At 45.8% G+C, this 15330-nt stretch overlaps 1 protein-coding gene across 2 annotated transcripts in view; it reads left to right on the plus strand.

The window, feature by feature from the left end:
- Window positions 1-15: 15 nt before the first annotated feature.
- Window positions 16-15330, plus strand: part of LOC144152684 (uncharacterized) — a 36425-nt gene continuing 21110 nt past the window's right edge. The window contains exons 1-5 of one of the 2 annotated variants that reach the window (XM_077684068.1): window positions 16-275; window positions 5048-5239; window positions 7040-7120; window positions 9792-9956; window positions 14042-14215. In XM_077684068.1, the coding sequence (XP_077540194.1) occupies window positions 5052-5239; window positions 7040-7120; window positions 9792-9956; window positions 14042-14215 (608 nt within the window). In that variant the 5' untranslated portion in view covers window positions 16-275; window positions 5048-5051. Of the gene's footprint in view, window positions 276-1811; window positions 1969-5047; window positions 5240-7039; window positions 7121-9791; window positions 9957-14041; window positions 14216-15330 lie in introns of those variants that run through there. The other variant, XM_077684067.1, reaches the window with a different exon arrangement.

Below are 15330 nucleotides of genomic sequence, written 5' to 3' on the forward strand. Positions count from 1 at the left end.
AATCAAACGTTGCAGCATTGCAGCTTCGCAACGCGCGTTCATTCATTCGTCGTAATCGGGGTTGCTTATTACTTACGTGTTTAAATTCAACGCTGATTCCAGAGAATGTTAAGTGGTTTTAGATGCCAAATACTACGCGCTCGAGAAACACTTCCAGTTAGTGATTTTGTCATGCTCATTCGCCATCGTAACTGATCGGCGGGAGTTCAACGTTTCTGTGTGGCCGTAGCCGCTGCAAAGAGTGTTGATTTTAGTCGGAGCGCTTCTTGAACTAGGTAAGCAGAGTATATTTTTTTGTCTCTGTGAAGTAAATGAGTTGAGTGCGCATGTTTTTGTTACAGTATCGAACGCTAAGAGGGTTGCGGGGAGCTGTACAATTTTACAATAATGCCCGTAAATTGCATTTTGAGAGGGGTACTCGAGTCGGCAAATGCCCGTGCGCAGAAAACCGGGCAGGGAGGGAGAGGGCGTTGCGAGGGTATCATAGCACGAGGCGTTCCATAGCACGAGGCGTTGCGTCGCGCGAGCCCAGTATTTCTTTCTCTATGGCTCAGACGCGGCAGTAGCGACAGGTGTCGTCGAAGATTGAAGGGAGCGGACGAACTCGGCCAAACGGGCGAACAGACAAGCAGAGAAATTTACCATCGTTGATCAGCGATTCATGCAAATCGAAGCAGTTAGAAACTGTAGAGGCGGATCGCGGAGCCCAGCGTCTCAAGCCCCACGATTACAGAGCCCTTCGAGGACGCGACGCGGAAGCAAGGCGTCCCGGGCGTTTAACTAGACGTGCATGCGTTCGCATTGACGACTCAGGAAGCGCTTGGGTGGCCTCCGACTTTTTGTTTCGTGAATGTCTGCAACCCGATGAAGCCGAAACAATTTCGCTAGCTGATCCGCCACCACATGAATAGTTCTGCCTTTGAATGCTTGTATTAATTTTTCTCTGTTGCTGTACGTACTACAGAGAAAAATATGTCATGGGGGAAACTATTCTAAGCTCTGGGTATGCGCACCCACACTGCTTCGAAGTCGCCATTTGCTTCATTCAGGGTGAATTGAGCTGATCGCGATGTGCTCCGAGTGGAAGGCTATGTTTTAAATAAAAAAGAAGTGATGGAAGTGGTAACTGTTCTCGAAAACAACAGTTTTGAGTTGGCGGAAGACCAACCTGAGCTTAAGTGTGCATCATTGATTTGCACCTACATCGTTTTAGAATGGACACAGATAAGTTCCTTCGTCAGCACACGTATGTCTTTTACGTTTTCATCAGGTTGCTTTAAAACCATTGTGAAGGCGTCAAGTCTCGTGCGCATTTGCCTGAGGCTACACTTGTGAAGGAGGCATTGCTTGTGCAGCGTCCTTCACTTAACTCGCTCTTGAAACCACAGAGGTGTGTGTTAAGCATGAGATTGTATTAACCTAGTTCAGCACATACGTTTAGACCCTGATGCACCTTTAAACTTGGGTTAAGCGATAAAAGATGCAGAAATTTAAGGGTCAAAGCATCGTCATGGTGGTGGGTTCAGTTCCATTAGGTTGCACACAATCATCAAACAAAAAGTAAAAAGTCTTGAGATACCCAAACACTTCTCATTGCTTGCAAATGCGAACGCATGAATGTCCAGTAATTGCTTCCGCATTTCTTTGTCAAAGGGCTTTGTCATCTTGCCGTCTAACAGGTTGCGCCACTGATCATTCTTACCGCTGTGTAATTGGAACGCTAATGACGATGGTGAATTTCACCGCTTGTATGTCAGCCCATTTGGCTGCACTCTTCTGCTACCTTCATCTGCGGTGTGTTTGCGTGGATGTCCAGTTCTAGCTTGTGCCGAGTTTAAAGCTCCTGCTATGGAATACCTTGCTCTGTGAAATCTTTTCGGCCTGTCGATTGTCTGTACATGTGCACATTTCCTGGCTCTGGTATGCCCCCCTGGGAATGCACACGGTTCATGCATACCGGGGATGGAGGTGAACAGCTTTGCTGCAAAAAATTGAAATAACAGAGATTAAATTATCACATTAAATGCAAAGGATGTGCTTTTTTTTTTTTGTAGCTGTAGTGCAGTATCAGTAACATTACAAAGGTTCTCGGTGGTGGTGCCCTGATTTCTGCTAGTTGTTCAAACTTATTTCCCATCCTTTTCTGCAAACGTCAGCACAGTCTTGGTGGAGGCGTAGCCGTTCCTGTTTGACGTGCGACAAACAGTTCTGCTTCGTCACTCTTGGAGTCGCGTTTCAATGAGGGTTACCATTCACTGTCTCTCAGATGAGGTCATTCCCGAGTCTGGTCTTTCCTCCGTTACTTTGCAAGTCTGTTGTTCACCCTCATTTGGGCTGTATTTATTTTTCGTCGATTATTTATTCATTTTTTTATTTATTTATTGAATACTGCCAGCCAGAGGAGAGCCTGGCCTTGGGCAGGGTGGGATTACATGTTTACATTACAAGGACGCAATAGTTAACGGGGTGCATATTAATACGACACAGAAAAAATAACACGACACACATTGACAACATCTGTCAGGGAACAAAAGAAAACAACAGAGAAAGCGCATACCTGCACAGAATTTTACGCGCATGACACTTCAATGCACCACTGCAGAAGAGTGAGCCGATAACAGCTATTTGCAATTAGAAAACCACGGCACGATGACAAAAATTGCTATACAGGAATAACTTAAAAATGTACTCGAAGCAAAACGTTTACACATCGCTGAGGAAAAAAAAAAACAGCAACAATGTTCACATAAAAGAGTCAATACACTTTCAATCGGGAGCATTTCAGTCACATGGGTCACTGGTCTTACACTGTGAGCTTGGCAGTAGACCTCTCGTCTTGGGGAGTGCTTAAAGCCTCCTGTTCAGTTCTTCCATCAGCTCTGAGGGAGAAATTAAATATGCGTAAAATGGCTAGTGCTGCTGGCTGCTTTACAAAAAAGAAATTCTACATCAAGCAAAGAATGGGCGGTTAAGTTAGGTATTTCCTGGGTGTGAAAGCGAGGCAGTAAATGTGTTTGCATACGCTTGTTGCTGCTTTAATTATTGACTGTACTATACTGACATGCGGAGCTAGCCAAAAACTGAACTTTGGATGTTCCAGCTATAAGAAAGGCGATGGCGAGGAAACTTTGTATCATTTAAAGAGCAGAAATGTCCAGGCTTTGTAACAAACTCTAATGGTTTTCTCAAGGCGGTAATCAGTAAAGGTAACTCAGCTGCACCTTATATGGGTCTTCTATACTCCGCTTGAGTTTGTGTTGCGAGAGCAATTACACAAATTGCTGGTTTAGTTAATAACTTTCAAAGTGCCCATAGCACCAGTGAAAATGGGGAAACTTGCAGAAAATACTATGCTTCAAGGTGCGAAAATGTGATGATAATTGAAGCCTCAGAGTTCATGACTTGGCTTACTGTTATTTGGATACGTGTTGATGTGCAGACTACATATCAACCGTATTTCAACATTGTACCATTTCGTAAAGTTATTGAAACGAGTCGGAAAAGAGAGGTATTCATGTCACAATTTATTGCTCAAGTTTAGTCTTTAAGCTTTTAAAAAAATTGAGATCAACGCACAAGGTCTTCAGCAAAAAACCTCGCCAGCCAAAGAGTGAGAATAGAACTGTCGGGAGCCTCAGACAGCCGTTTATCATAATGAGGTTAATGCAATGCGGTGTCACTCTGGTGGTGGCTTCCGCACTAATCCCATCACCCTCAACTGTAAAGTAGTCAAACTCAGCAGTATAGTGGTAAACGGGTACCTCACTACAAGGGTGGTACAGGAATTAAACAAAAATATAGCACTCTTGGAATGTGGTCAAAGCTTCCAATGTAAAAATAGAGCCTAACTACGGTTGAAAAAGTTAATGAAATGATTTTAGTTATGCTTATGGCTGCAGTTATCTTTTCCCTTTGTGGATGCCTTGTATCATACTGTGGAACCTAGAATCCTCCTTGAGAGTTGTCTGTGTCCGAAACTGTAACCCATTGTGTGATTTGGCATATTTTACTTTTTTGCCGGTACATTGAACTGATGTACCAGTAGCTTGTCTAGCAACGTTGCCTTGACCCATTTCTAATTTCACCTCAAAGGTTAGCTCTGCTGTTTATTTTTTCGTAGTCTGGTTTTTTTTCTGGGTCAGGAACTATCCCTTTGAATTTCGTGGTAATTTAAGCGTGAAAAGAATATAGGAAAGGATCGTGTAATGCCACGCAGATTTGTAATGCCAGATGCAGATTTCGCGAAAGGTGCAAATGTAATTGTTGTAATAATGTAAATTGAGATAATTGGTGGAACGAAATTTTGAAAAACTAAAAAATTAGAAAAAATATTTAAAAATTACGGAAAATGTCAAAACGTATGTCGCATGGCATTTCTACAATGATGCAGATTTTGTGAAAGTTCCACCTGTAGTCGTTATAATAGTGTAAATGGGCATAATTGGTCAAGAAAAATTTTGAAAAACTAAAAAGATAAGAAAAATATAAAATAATTAGGGAAAATGGCAAACCGTGTAATGCCCTGCATTTCCACAATAATGCAGATTTCGCAAAAGTTCCAAATGTAATCATTGTAATAACGTAAATGGAGATAATTGGTCAAACGAAATTTTGAAAAACTAAAATAAAAAATTTGGATGGAAGAAACTGACGCTCAAGACAGGCAGCATAAGAATGTTATGCATAAGTAGATAATTCTCTGAATTTCTGCAAAATTTTTTTTTTAATATTGCAGTCTTTGGGATGAAAGGGGGGGGGGGGTAATGAAATGCGGGGATTCTAAGTTCACAAGGTAGTTGTGAGTTTTCGCTGTGTAAATTTTCAAAAGGAAACCTTTGGACACCATGAGAGGAGACAATTAGAAGTGCGCTCAGTGCCAGAAGAGCCAAGATTCGCTTAGATGTGACTAGGTTGTGTGCTGTTTATACTTGTTTTTGCATCTTTGTTTTTACTAACTTACCCCTTTCTAAGCCAGTGTTGATGTTTTGGGCGAGCTGCCCTTCAACACACCCGTGGGTGGGTTTCTTTTCTTTTGTGCACTTGGCAGAGCAATGGCGGAAGTGGAAGGTGCTTCTGCTCTGAGGAGTCCCGCTGGAGTGTCGGCTCACCAGAGAAAGAGGGGACCGCGTCGGCCAGCGCTGCCGGCGCTGTTTTCGAGGCGCGCACGAAGCTTCAAGATGACTCACAAGTTCCTCGTCGACGTCATCGAACACGACACCTCCGCTTCTGGTGCTGTCAGGTCAGTGATGCTAAACTTGGTGCGGGGGATTGAGATGACACCGAAGACGCGGATGCTTATTGGTGTGATGCCATTTTGGTGCCCACATGTGTGGCTATCTCACAGTGTTGGGACATGCAGCATTGCTGTGACATGCTGGGTCATATAGCTTAGCCCTAAGAAGCTACCCCATTTCTTGGCCAATCCCCCAGACGGGAGTGTGTGAAGGAACAACAATAACAACAACTTAATGCTGTGCTGTAGAGTTGCTACTGCATAATTTCGAGCATGGCTGGAGCCAGATTGTCATCTCTGCCATGTTTTCTCTTTAATTCAGCTTTCCGATCCCCCTTTTTTATTGTGTGAGCATCACCCAAGCATTGTGTTGTTAGCAAAAAAACTTGCGACCTCCAGATTCATGTAACCACAGTGTAGATGCAAAATTCCCATTGGTGCGTGTGATCGGAACTTCGGCGTAACATTTCTGTTGACTGCAACGTGTAGTGTGGCTCCGAGAAGGGGTATGCATGGGCCTCTGAATCAACAGCCCGACGTTAAGCCTAACGTCACACTTTGAGGTCTAATGTAATCAGCGAGTCTGATTGCTTGACACAATGTTGGCCTCGATGTTAGGACTGAAGATAAGCCAAGCAAAGGTGATTGGCTAAGGTTCTTATTCATAGTTAGGGAGAGGAGGAAAAGACGAGTGCGGTGATGATAGAAAAACGAAGTCTGCAACGTAATTTGTAACCACGGTGAAAAGGTTTGTCAGTCGTATGCATCGTCACTATCTCACTGGCTTTGAATATGCAAGCGGGATGATATTATGAAGAGGTAAATAAAAGCGAGAGCAGTAGCATTGACGTTGCAGATGATGCAAGCTGTTGTACCTTGAGGAAACACTGCCTGCTAGGGTATCCTATTCATCTCGATGAAGACTGTGCTACACAAAGCAGTTGCGAAGAGGGCAGAAAGTCTTTGTACCTTCCCTCTTTTACAATTCTGTTTTGGCCTATATGTAGCGGCGTTGTACCAACAGGAGTGAGTTCCTATTAGCCCTCATGCTGGATTATTTCTTACTAGGCTTATAGGTGAAAAAACTTTTGAAATACTTGCATGCAATTTTTGTGACAGAGCTGCTTGATGTGGTGGCAGTGGACGTTTGACTATGGCCAGGACTGGAGCATGTGCTGTGTTGGCAGTTTTTGTCTTCTCTAGTAGCAGCCTCAAAGCTACCGTCAGCTGTGTTTAGTGGTTGGGGATGTTTGGGGTTTATTGGTTGAGATCGAGTTGAGTGGTTGGAAATTAAACTTGAAAGAGTTCAAAAAAGCACTGTCGGGTTAAGTATTTCTTGTAAATACTCACACACCAATTTTTCCTCGCAATTAATGTTGATCAACAGACTATTCCATGCCTTGAAACCAGGAGAAAGTCTATAGCCTTGATTTTCTTTTATCATTTATGTAAGGTGAACTCTCGATAGACCCATTTCCATTTTTGTCCCTGTTACCAACTAAATATATTAACTGAATGCCCTCACCCCTTATTTTCCTATTACTGACGCATTTAAGCATTTTTTTTTGCATGCAGTGCTAGTGTGGAATGAATTACCGACTATAAATGCTGTGTTTGTTTGTATTTTTCATTGTATTTTATCTTTTTGTGCCTTCTGCTTGGACCTAATAACACTCTGCAGTATGTATTAACAAAGTGAATAAACGCCGCCGGCCACCAAGCGTCTGACGTCTCACTGAGCTACCCTGTGCTGTGGGGTGTAACAACGTCTCGCGTGATCTGTTTTTCCCTATTTTGTTTCCCTAGTGGGGACGAGGAACCGGTGGAGAGCTGCGATGCCGAGACGGTGCCTCAAGAGGAGCCTGCAGATGTGTCACCTCCTAAAAAGTAAGAGGGAGTAGCCGTGTGGGTGGTTATGGAGGTAGCCGACCCATGGTTTGCCTCTCCATACGTGTTTCCTCTCAGAATGCTTTGTCTGCTCAAAAGCAGGTGATATTGCCTCAGAGTTGCCTTCTAATGACTTGACTGTGGCATTAGACTGGCGTTTACGCTACAATATCGTGGCTGTAATGGATGATTTGGTCGTAGCATGTGATGTCTGCGATGACAAGTTTGTCCATGGGGGCATCGTGGCCATCATCATCGTTGTCACAATCAAGGCAGTATCGAGATCTTCATTCTTAGAGTGGAACTGCACCCTGGGTGTGGAGTTTCAGCTCTTTGCTGTTAATGGTGCCAAACGAGGGGAGACAGGCATTAAGGCAGTGGCCGTCCCGAAACTTGTTTCAGCCACTCGCCGTCTGTTCTAACGTCGTCTGCTACAGGGCTACTTTGAAAGCATGTGGTTAACTCTTTCATTACCACGCCTATTCAAATCGATCACCGGTGATCGATGCTTTATATTGCTGATTTAGACGTGTTGTAGTCATTTGTCATCCACCTGATGCACCCCAGTGGTTAGTCTAGGCACTCAATTTTTAGAATCAGTTTAAATTTTCCCGCTTTGGTGTCATTGGGATTTTGGGCGGCGTTTTTTGCCAGCTTAGGTGCGTGTGTGTTTGCGAAAAGGGGCGTGGCTGCTGCGCTTGACAAAAAAGCATGCCACTTGTGGTTACGCGGCACTACCATCAATCTTTTTTTATTAAAAGGCTCCTAGGAAGTCAAATACCAAATTACCTATGTTGTCAGCTTTGTAATCCGACAGCGTTGAGGGGTGACAACTGAAAATGACACCAGCTATCCATTAGTCATCTTTGGTTTGGAGAAATGGTAGCTTTATTTTGCCAAAGCTTACTTCTGAAAGTCCCCCGCATGTCTAACAAGTGCACCTGGCAATTTCAGCCAGTTTCCAGGAGTTTCGGTTTCGTTCTTGTGTTGTGAAATTCATTTTTGGTGCTACTATGCAGTTACCCAGCTTCAAATCGTTTTGCCATGCGCCTCCGTCGCCCACTACTGTTCTGCGAAAAAAGCACACCGCTCGTGATTCCACTTCACCCATGTCTTACTTTTGCAATAACAGGTGCAGCTCAAAGTCCAAAGATTCCACCAAGTCATCAGATATCAGTTCAGACAAGGAGAGAGCTCCCAGTCTGCCTTGAGCACTGCCAGCTGTTCACTAGCCAGTTTCGTTTCTGTACGAGGGTATCTCTGGAGGTCTAGTGTTGCTTCTTTGTAGAACTGTCTGTTCTGACAAAGTCTCCAACAGGCTTGATGTTGTTTCTTTTCAAAAATTTTAGGTGGCGCTGCAATGTAGGAGGCTCATAGTGCTGAACTCTCTTTATACAGCGTTGGCTGCTTGGTGAAAGCTTACTGGGCATGGTTCTAGAGCATTGCACCTTATTCGTGCAAGCAGGGCTACCATAGTGAGTCAGAACATGATAATAAACCGCAAATGAAAGTTCTGACAGATAATTGACGATCGCAATGTCAACAAGCAACTCCAAGTGGATTTCTTTGCATTGCTTGCTTGCCCTGAATCTTGTGGTAGCCGTAATCGCTGACAAGGTGTTTTTACATCATGTGGAGACTAACTGGTGTCTTTAATAATGTAAAACCACCAGATTTCTTCCAGAGAACCTTGCAAAATTGCGAAATTTGAAAGAGAGGTTGGGCTTCACCACATGGCGCGGGCACCACGTTTGCAAGCATTTTCTTTGAGATCTGACAAATTGTTTCGAGCAAATCAATTTTTTTTCTAAGACAGGTTTTTGAAATGTTCACCTGCAAAATGTAACTCTAATTTTTTTCTGCTTGTAATTTGTAATACACAATTCCCTTTTCCTTTTAATTTTCTTTGATGCCTGGACGGAAAGTTTGAATTAGAAAATTTTTTTTTTCGCAATCATTATTTATAAAAAATGGTGTCGTTGGAAAGGGTGTTGTATCATCTGCATTTTATGTCACTGCAATGTGTGCCTAACTATTATGTTTAGCACAGCAAAAATGTCTTCTTAGACCCCTAAAATTTGGTCAATTTCCCACGGTAAGGAAAGAATACATAAGGAAATGTCTTTTAAAATTTTGTGGTGGTGATTTTACAAGTAGCAGATGTTAATTTCTGCTAACTGCTTTGTCCCGACAGCAGTGATACTGATTCTGTCACAAAATTTAAATGGATAATCAAGATATTTAAGAAAACATGCGAAGCTGTGGCATCACCCTCAGCCACTTTCCCACAATTTTTATATGACGTCGGAGAATTGTCCGTGCGATGGGCTCAGCCATCCTCAACAAACCTTACTGGGTGATTGTAGCGGGGGGCCCCTAGTTCTGTTTGATCGTATCACTTCAATGAAAATGTGCAGATAACTCACAGATTAAAAACATGTTTAGCGGTGGCCCATATCACATCACTCCCACCCATATTACATTGCTGTACCGCAAAATTTGCAAGTTTTTAAAATATTCCTCGCATTTTTCTGGCTAAAAAAAACATCTTTCGTGGGTGGAATGGAGCTCAGCGAATTGTGTTTTGTCTCCATGGCCCCTTTGAGGAGGCCTTGCTTGCATCGAGCGAGGCAGCCAAGTGTGACCTCTGACCCCGGCTGTGGCTGTGCAGGGATGGCCGAGGACGTTGGCCCCGAAAGAAGCCCGGGATGGAGTCCGATGAGCCAGCTGCCCTGCCCCTCTCCGAGGAGGATGGCTCGCTGCTCGAACCGTTCCCGGATGCGGTGACACTGACGGACGGGGAGGACCCAGGGAGTCCCAGTCCAAAACGGCGGAGGTGAGCTTGTACTGACGGACTCTGAAAGAGGGCACGTATTCTGCTATGACTGTTCGGCATGACTGTGAACCAACTAGCCCGTCTTCGCATCTTAGTAAGTACAATTTATTTTAGCTCGTGGGGGGGGCGCAAGGAGTCATAGCGCAAATGAAGAGGAAGAAGTGGATTTGAGCTACTGACGGACTCTGAATGAGGGTGTTTATTTTCATCTGCAGATGGGTGGAACGTGTTAGCACAGATTAGAGGGAATAAGTGGGCTTGGGCAGGGCATGTAATGTAGAGAACTGACAACTGGTGGAGTAGAAGAGTGGCTACCGTGGGTCGGCACTGGAAGTAGAGTAGACCACAAACTTGATGGAGGCTAGGGTATAGCAAGCCAGGAATGGCTGGAGGAATGGGGGACATCTTTGCCCCTGTAGTGGACACAAATGGGGAATGACAGTGATGGTGATGGTGATATTCAGCTGGTTTTGCCACTGGTGCGTAAATGGGTATAAGCAAGATGAAGTCTGAAGCAACTTTAGTTACCCCACCCCCCTCCCTCCCTTTTCCTTTTTTTTTTTTGGTGGAACTCTATGCATCGTAGGAATTGCTGGGTATGCTGTGATCTGTTGCAAGAAACGAAGGCAAGTAATCGGAGGAATCCTGTGAGCGGGAAAGCCTGCTGCTTCTGTGGTGGCCGGTGCTTACCAGTTGGTTTCAGAAGTTTTGTTTGTTATATTAATCCTTATTTATTGCCCTGGATAGTCTTATTTCTTTATTTCACGCTGTAAAGCTTTGTAAAACCCGTCAAATAGCTGTTTAGTTTTACAGTGTAGACCGCTTATAACGTACAGTTAAACCTCGGTGTAACGAAGTCGGTAAAATTCGTAATTTACTTCGTTACATTGAAATTTCGCTACATTGAAATTCGCGGTTATAATGAAGTGTTCATCCCGTGGAGCGTTTCCTGCAAAAGAAAACGTGGCGCACATACACGGCCGGCGCACTATTTCTGTTTCTATCGGAGCATAATCGTCTGCGCGGGATCAGCGTAAACCGCATGGAGCGTTTTCTCCACGCAAAAACGCGCCCCGCAAGCCACAGATGCACTCATGCAGCCGCGGAGACCACCCGCACGATGCGGGGATGCGGGTAGCTCTAGCGACCGCTTCTAACCGCTTGCTGAAACGCAACTCGAGTGCAAACGAAAGGGGCATGAGAGAAAAAAAAGCGGATAACGTGAGCGAAGTTTTCACTGTTAAACGTCATACGCGCCGCTTACGAAAGCTCCCATCAGATATTCTCCGCGGCGTCATAATCGTCTGGCCAGCCAGCATCCCCGAGCGCTTCGAAGCTCCCGCCATAGGATGCGCGCCTCCGCATTGGCGAAACTGGTCAGGCTCCTCCCACTGCCGCGCGCAGCGCGAGCCACTTTGGCTGAGACAAGCCGCCGCCGGCGCGCAATCGCGGACACCGGTGTGAAAAAAAACACGCGCGCAAAGCTTATAAGGATTACAAATGCTTGCTGGAACGATGAAACCCAACAAGCATGAGTGAACTCGAACGAAGGGCAAAGCAGCGGCATGCGGCGGCGGCGGCTACGCCAGAGGCGATTAGGCTTACCATTGCAGATGATATTTGATGGGCGCTTTCGTAAGCGGCGCGTATGACGTTTTACAGTGAAAATTTCGCCTACGCTATCCGCTTTTTTTCTTGCGTGCCCCTCTAGTTTGACCCTCAAGTTGCGTTCCAGCGAGCGGTTAGAAGCGGTCGCTGGAGCTACCCGCATCGTGCGGGTGGTCTCCGCGGCTGCGTCAGCGCGCCTGTGGCTTGCGGGGTGCGTTTTGCGTTTTTGCGGGGAGAAAACGCTCCGTGCCGTTAAGGCTGATGCCCGCGTAGACGATTAAGCTCTGACAGAAACAGAAGTAGTGGGCGAGCCGTGTATGCACGCCACGCAGTTTGTAGGCAAGGGACTCGCTCACAGACTCCGTGCTGGCTGCATCTGCGGCGTTGGGCGGCCCGTGTCGCCGTTCGCGTTTTATTGAGACCCCATTTCGGCGCTTGCGTCTCCCGAAATCTACCTCTACAACTTAAATTTCGTGCCTAGTTCTCCATGAAAATTCGTTACATTGAAATTCCGCAAAACGGGACTTCGTTACACAGAGGGTGAAAATACATGGTGTGCATACACTTGAAGTTACAAAAAATTCCGCGGTTCGTTACATCGAGGGTTTCGTTACATTGAAGTTCGTTACATCGAGGTTTAACTGTATGTCGCGGGAGCCGCAAAAATCCGCACTATAAGCGGTACCGCACTATAACCAAAACCCGCGTGAATTCAACCACATCGCCACCTATGTCTCAAGTCAACCTATATTTATCATCACTCAAACGCACAGCACTTAAAAACGAAGACACGGTCTATATTTCGTATTATTTTTAACATCAGCCGCTTGCTGCAGGGCAAAAGCGCAGTCTCACAAACGGCGAGCGCGGCTTTAACTTCCGTTGTGTTTGTTTTGAGACCATGGCTGCGTTTTTAGTGTCTATGAACAGATGCCGCAAGACGTGATAAGAACGCCAGCGGGATTTTTTTTTTTACCCCACCTTGTGTTCACGATGCCGAAGGCGGCTGCTTATCAGCGCAACGTACTGGTGGTGGAAATCTTCGGCTTCGCGTGGCTCGAATGTTCGGAAAGGGAAAGAGCGGTGGCTTATCAGCAACAACGTTCTAAAGCGTGAACCGCGTGGTAGATTTGGTATCGCGAAAACGTGCAGTGCACGCCAGCGCGGTTACAACTGGCGTGGTGTGGGCGGCGCGGTAAAAGGCGGCAACATGGCGTCGGCACTGGCCGTGAAGCGGTGCAGGCAGTTCCAGTAAGTTCCAGCGACCGCTTCTAACCGCTCGCTGAAATGCCGCACGGGGCGCAAGCGAAGATGCTCATGCAAGAAAAGAGCTAATAATGTGGGCGAAAAGTGGAATATAAACTGCCATCCACGCTGCTTGTGAAAGCGCCCATCAAAAAATACCGCAGTGGCAAGCCTAAACATCTCTGGCGCGGCTAGCCGGCTCGGAGCGCTTGGAATCTCCCGCCGTTAGGTACGCGTCTCCCCATTGGTGCAAGTCGTCAGGTTCCTCCCACTGCCACGCGAAGAAGCCACCGCGAGCGCGGAATCGTCGACACGAGCACGAAAAAAAAAATAAAAAACCTCACGCGCAAGGCCGATGTGCACGATTCGTGCGCGAAAACGGGCCATGCGGTTCACGATTAATAAAATCAACTTGCCGCGCGCGGATGGGGAGACTGCCGCTATCTTCCGAGATGCATCAAGCAAGCTAGGTCAGTTGTGGTTATCAGGCACGCACGAACTAAAGGGTGCCTATTTTTTTTTTCTTTGGGTGTCTACGTTAGAGGAGGGCAAGGGGTGCACGCTGCGTCAGATGGCCGATTTCACCCTTTCTTTTTTCTTTTGCTACCCTAAAACGATGCCTCAGCTGCGCCGATCGATCAGCAGACCCGCCGAAAAACCGCACTATAAACGGTATCGTGCTTCGGCCAACCGCATCTTAAGCGGTATGCTTATGCATTGAGTTCTATGGGAGGCAAACCGGTGGTCGCAGAAACCCGCGTTATATCCGGTCCCGCACTATAAGCGGTTACGTTATAAATGGTCTACACTGTATTTAAAAACTTGTAGGTGGCACTGGCTGCAACACGAGTTCTCCTTGGAACGCCTGCGCTTCGTACAATGTTTTTGTCGCAAAGGTGACCCGCGCTCTCCGTATTGGTTTTTCCCCCGAAGGACACACGTTTGCCTTCTAGTACACTCTTACTAGGCAAGGGTGAAATGGCTGCTTTGCCGGTACTTGGTCCTTCAATTCTCACCATCGATTATGCACCTACTGGACTGTCTGTTCGTGCTCTTCAGCAGAAACAAAAAGATAAATCCGGTAATCCGGTAGATATAGCTAGAGGTCAGGCTGCGAAGTCTCGAGCAAAGCCAATCTTTCAGGAAACTCTCTCTGCGCAGTCTTTGCTTTCGCTTGTGATGACTAGGTTTGGAAGTTGGAACCTGAGTGATTTTTTTCCTCGCCGTCACAGGGGTTACCCTCGGGTGCGGAGGCGAGGAAGAGGTCGAGGTCGGGGCAGAGGTCGCGGGCGGTGGATGAGCTCTTCCTTCCAGCCTCCCTTGGAAGCGACCTCGGAGGCAGCACCCGTTGAAGGAGCCGAGGAGGCCGCTCAAACAAGTGTGCCGAATGGGACTCCCCCGCAGAGGTGAGGAGCTGATGGATTTCGGTTGGGGAGACTCACTTGCACAGGCTTTTGCCGGACAGGTGCTTGGTGTTATGGGAATAGCGCAAAAACGGCTACATGTACGAAAGAGCACAGGACAGCCTTGTTCTGTTTTTAATTTTGTTTCACTGTTTCTTGTTTGTAAGTACTCGTGCAGTAACATCAACGAGTGGCGTTTTTTTTTCGCACTATAAATGTCTGTTCTTTCCTAATAAAGTACCAGTTGCTAGTAGCGCACCGTCCTGTGTTCTTTTCTACGTGTTGTCATTTTTTGTGCTTATTCTCAGAAAATATCGCCAACTCGGCCAACTTTCAACTGTGATGTTGTGGATAGGTAGAACTGTGTTTGAAGAAGAGCGTTTTTTCTTTCGATGCTGGTAGGTTTAGTGAGGTACTTGTAAAAGAATTTGACATGCGTTGCTGTGTGTGTGCGTGCATTAAGGGGACCGTGAAAACAAAATACGAGCTTGGTTTGTGAAAAGGATGGCTCTCTTATCGATATCCTCGATACCAATTTCATCGCCAACTTGAAACACTGATATGCTGATAGTGCTATATTAATTAGAAGAGAGGAAGTGGTTAAGATTCTGCAGCCACTTTCTGGTGATGTCTTAAGGATGTCACAGGATCTTGTTTCATTGATTAAAGGCCACTCACCAAAGCCGCTGTCAAGGCAGTGTTAAAAACACAGTGGTTAGTCGGCAGTGCGTCCTGTTTTATTGTTTTGTTTTGTTTTTATCCTCCACTTTTTTTGTGTGTGTCGAAGTTCAAACTGCTTTCCACCGAGGTAGTAGGGCAAGCTTTAAAACACCTTAAAGGGGGCCACGAAGAAAAAGTAAAGGTGTTTAAGCTTGAAAGATTCAGCCTATAATAACTTGCACAGCTCCATTTCAGCCACGAGTCCATTTTTTAGCGGGAGAAACGCGAGAAATATTGAAGAAAACATTCAAATTTCGGGCTGGAGTGATGTAATGTGAACAAGAATGACGCATTATGGGCATGCACTAAAAAAAAAATCGGTGTGTTGTCTGCATGTTAGCATTCATGTGATGCTACGCTATCAAACGGAACTTGAGGCCCCAGTCATATTTCCTAAG

The sequence above is a fragment of the Haemaphysalis longicornis genome, unplaced genomic scaffold, assembly GCF_048455015.1.
Source record: "Haemaphysalis longicornis isolate Haplotype H1 unplaced genomic scaffold, Haemaphysalis longicornis Haplotype H1 scaffold_9, whole genome shotgun sequence".
Taxonomy (NCBI): Eukaryota; Metazoa; Arthropoda; class Arachnida; order Ixodida; family Ixodidae; genus Haemaphysalis; species Haemaphysalis longicornis.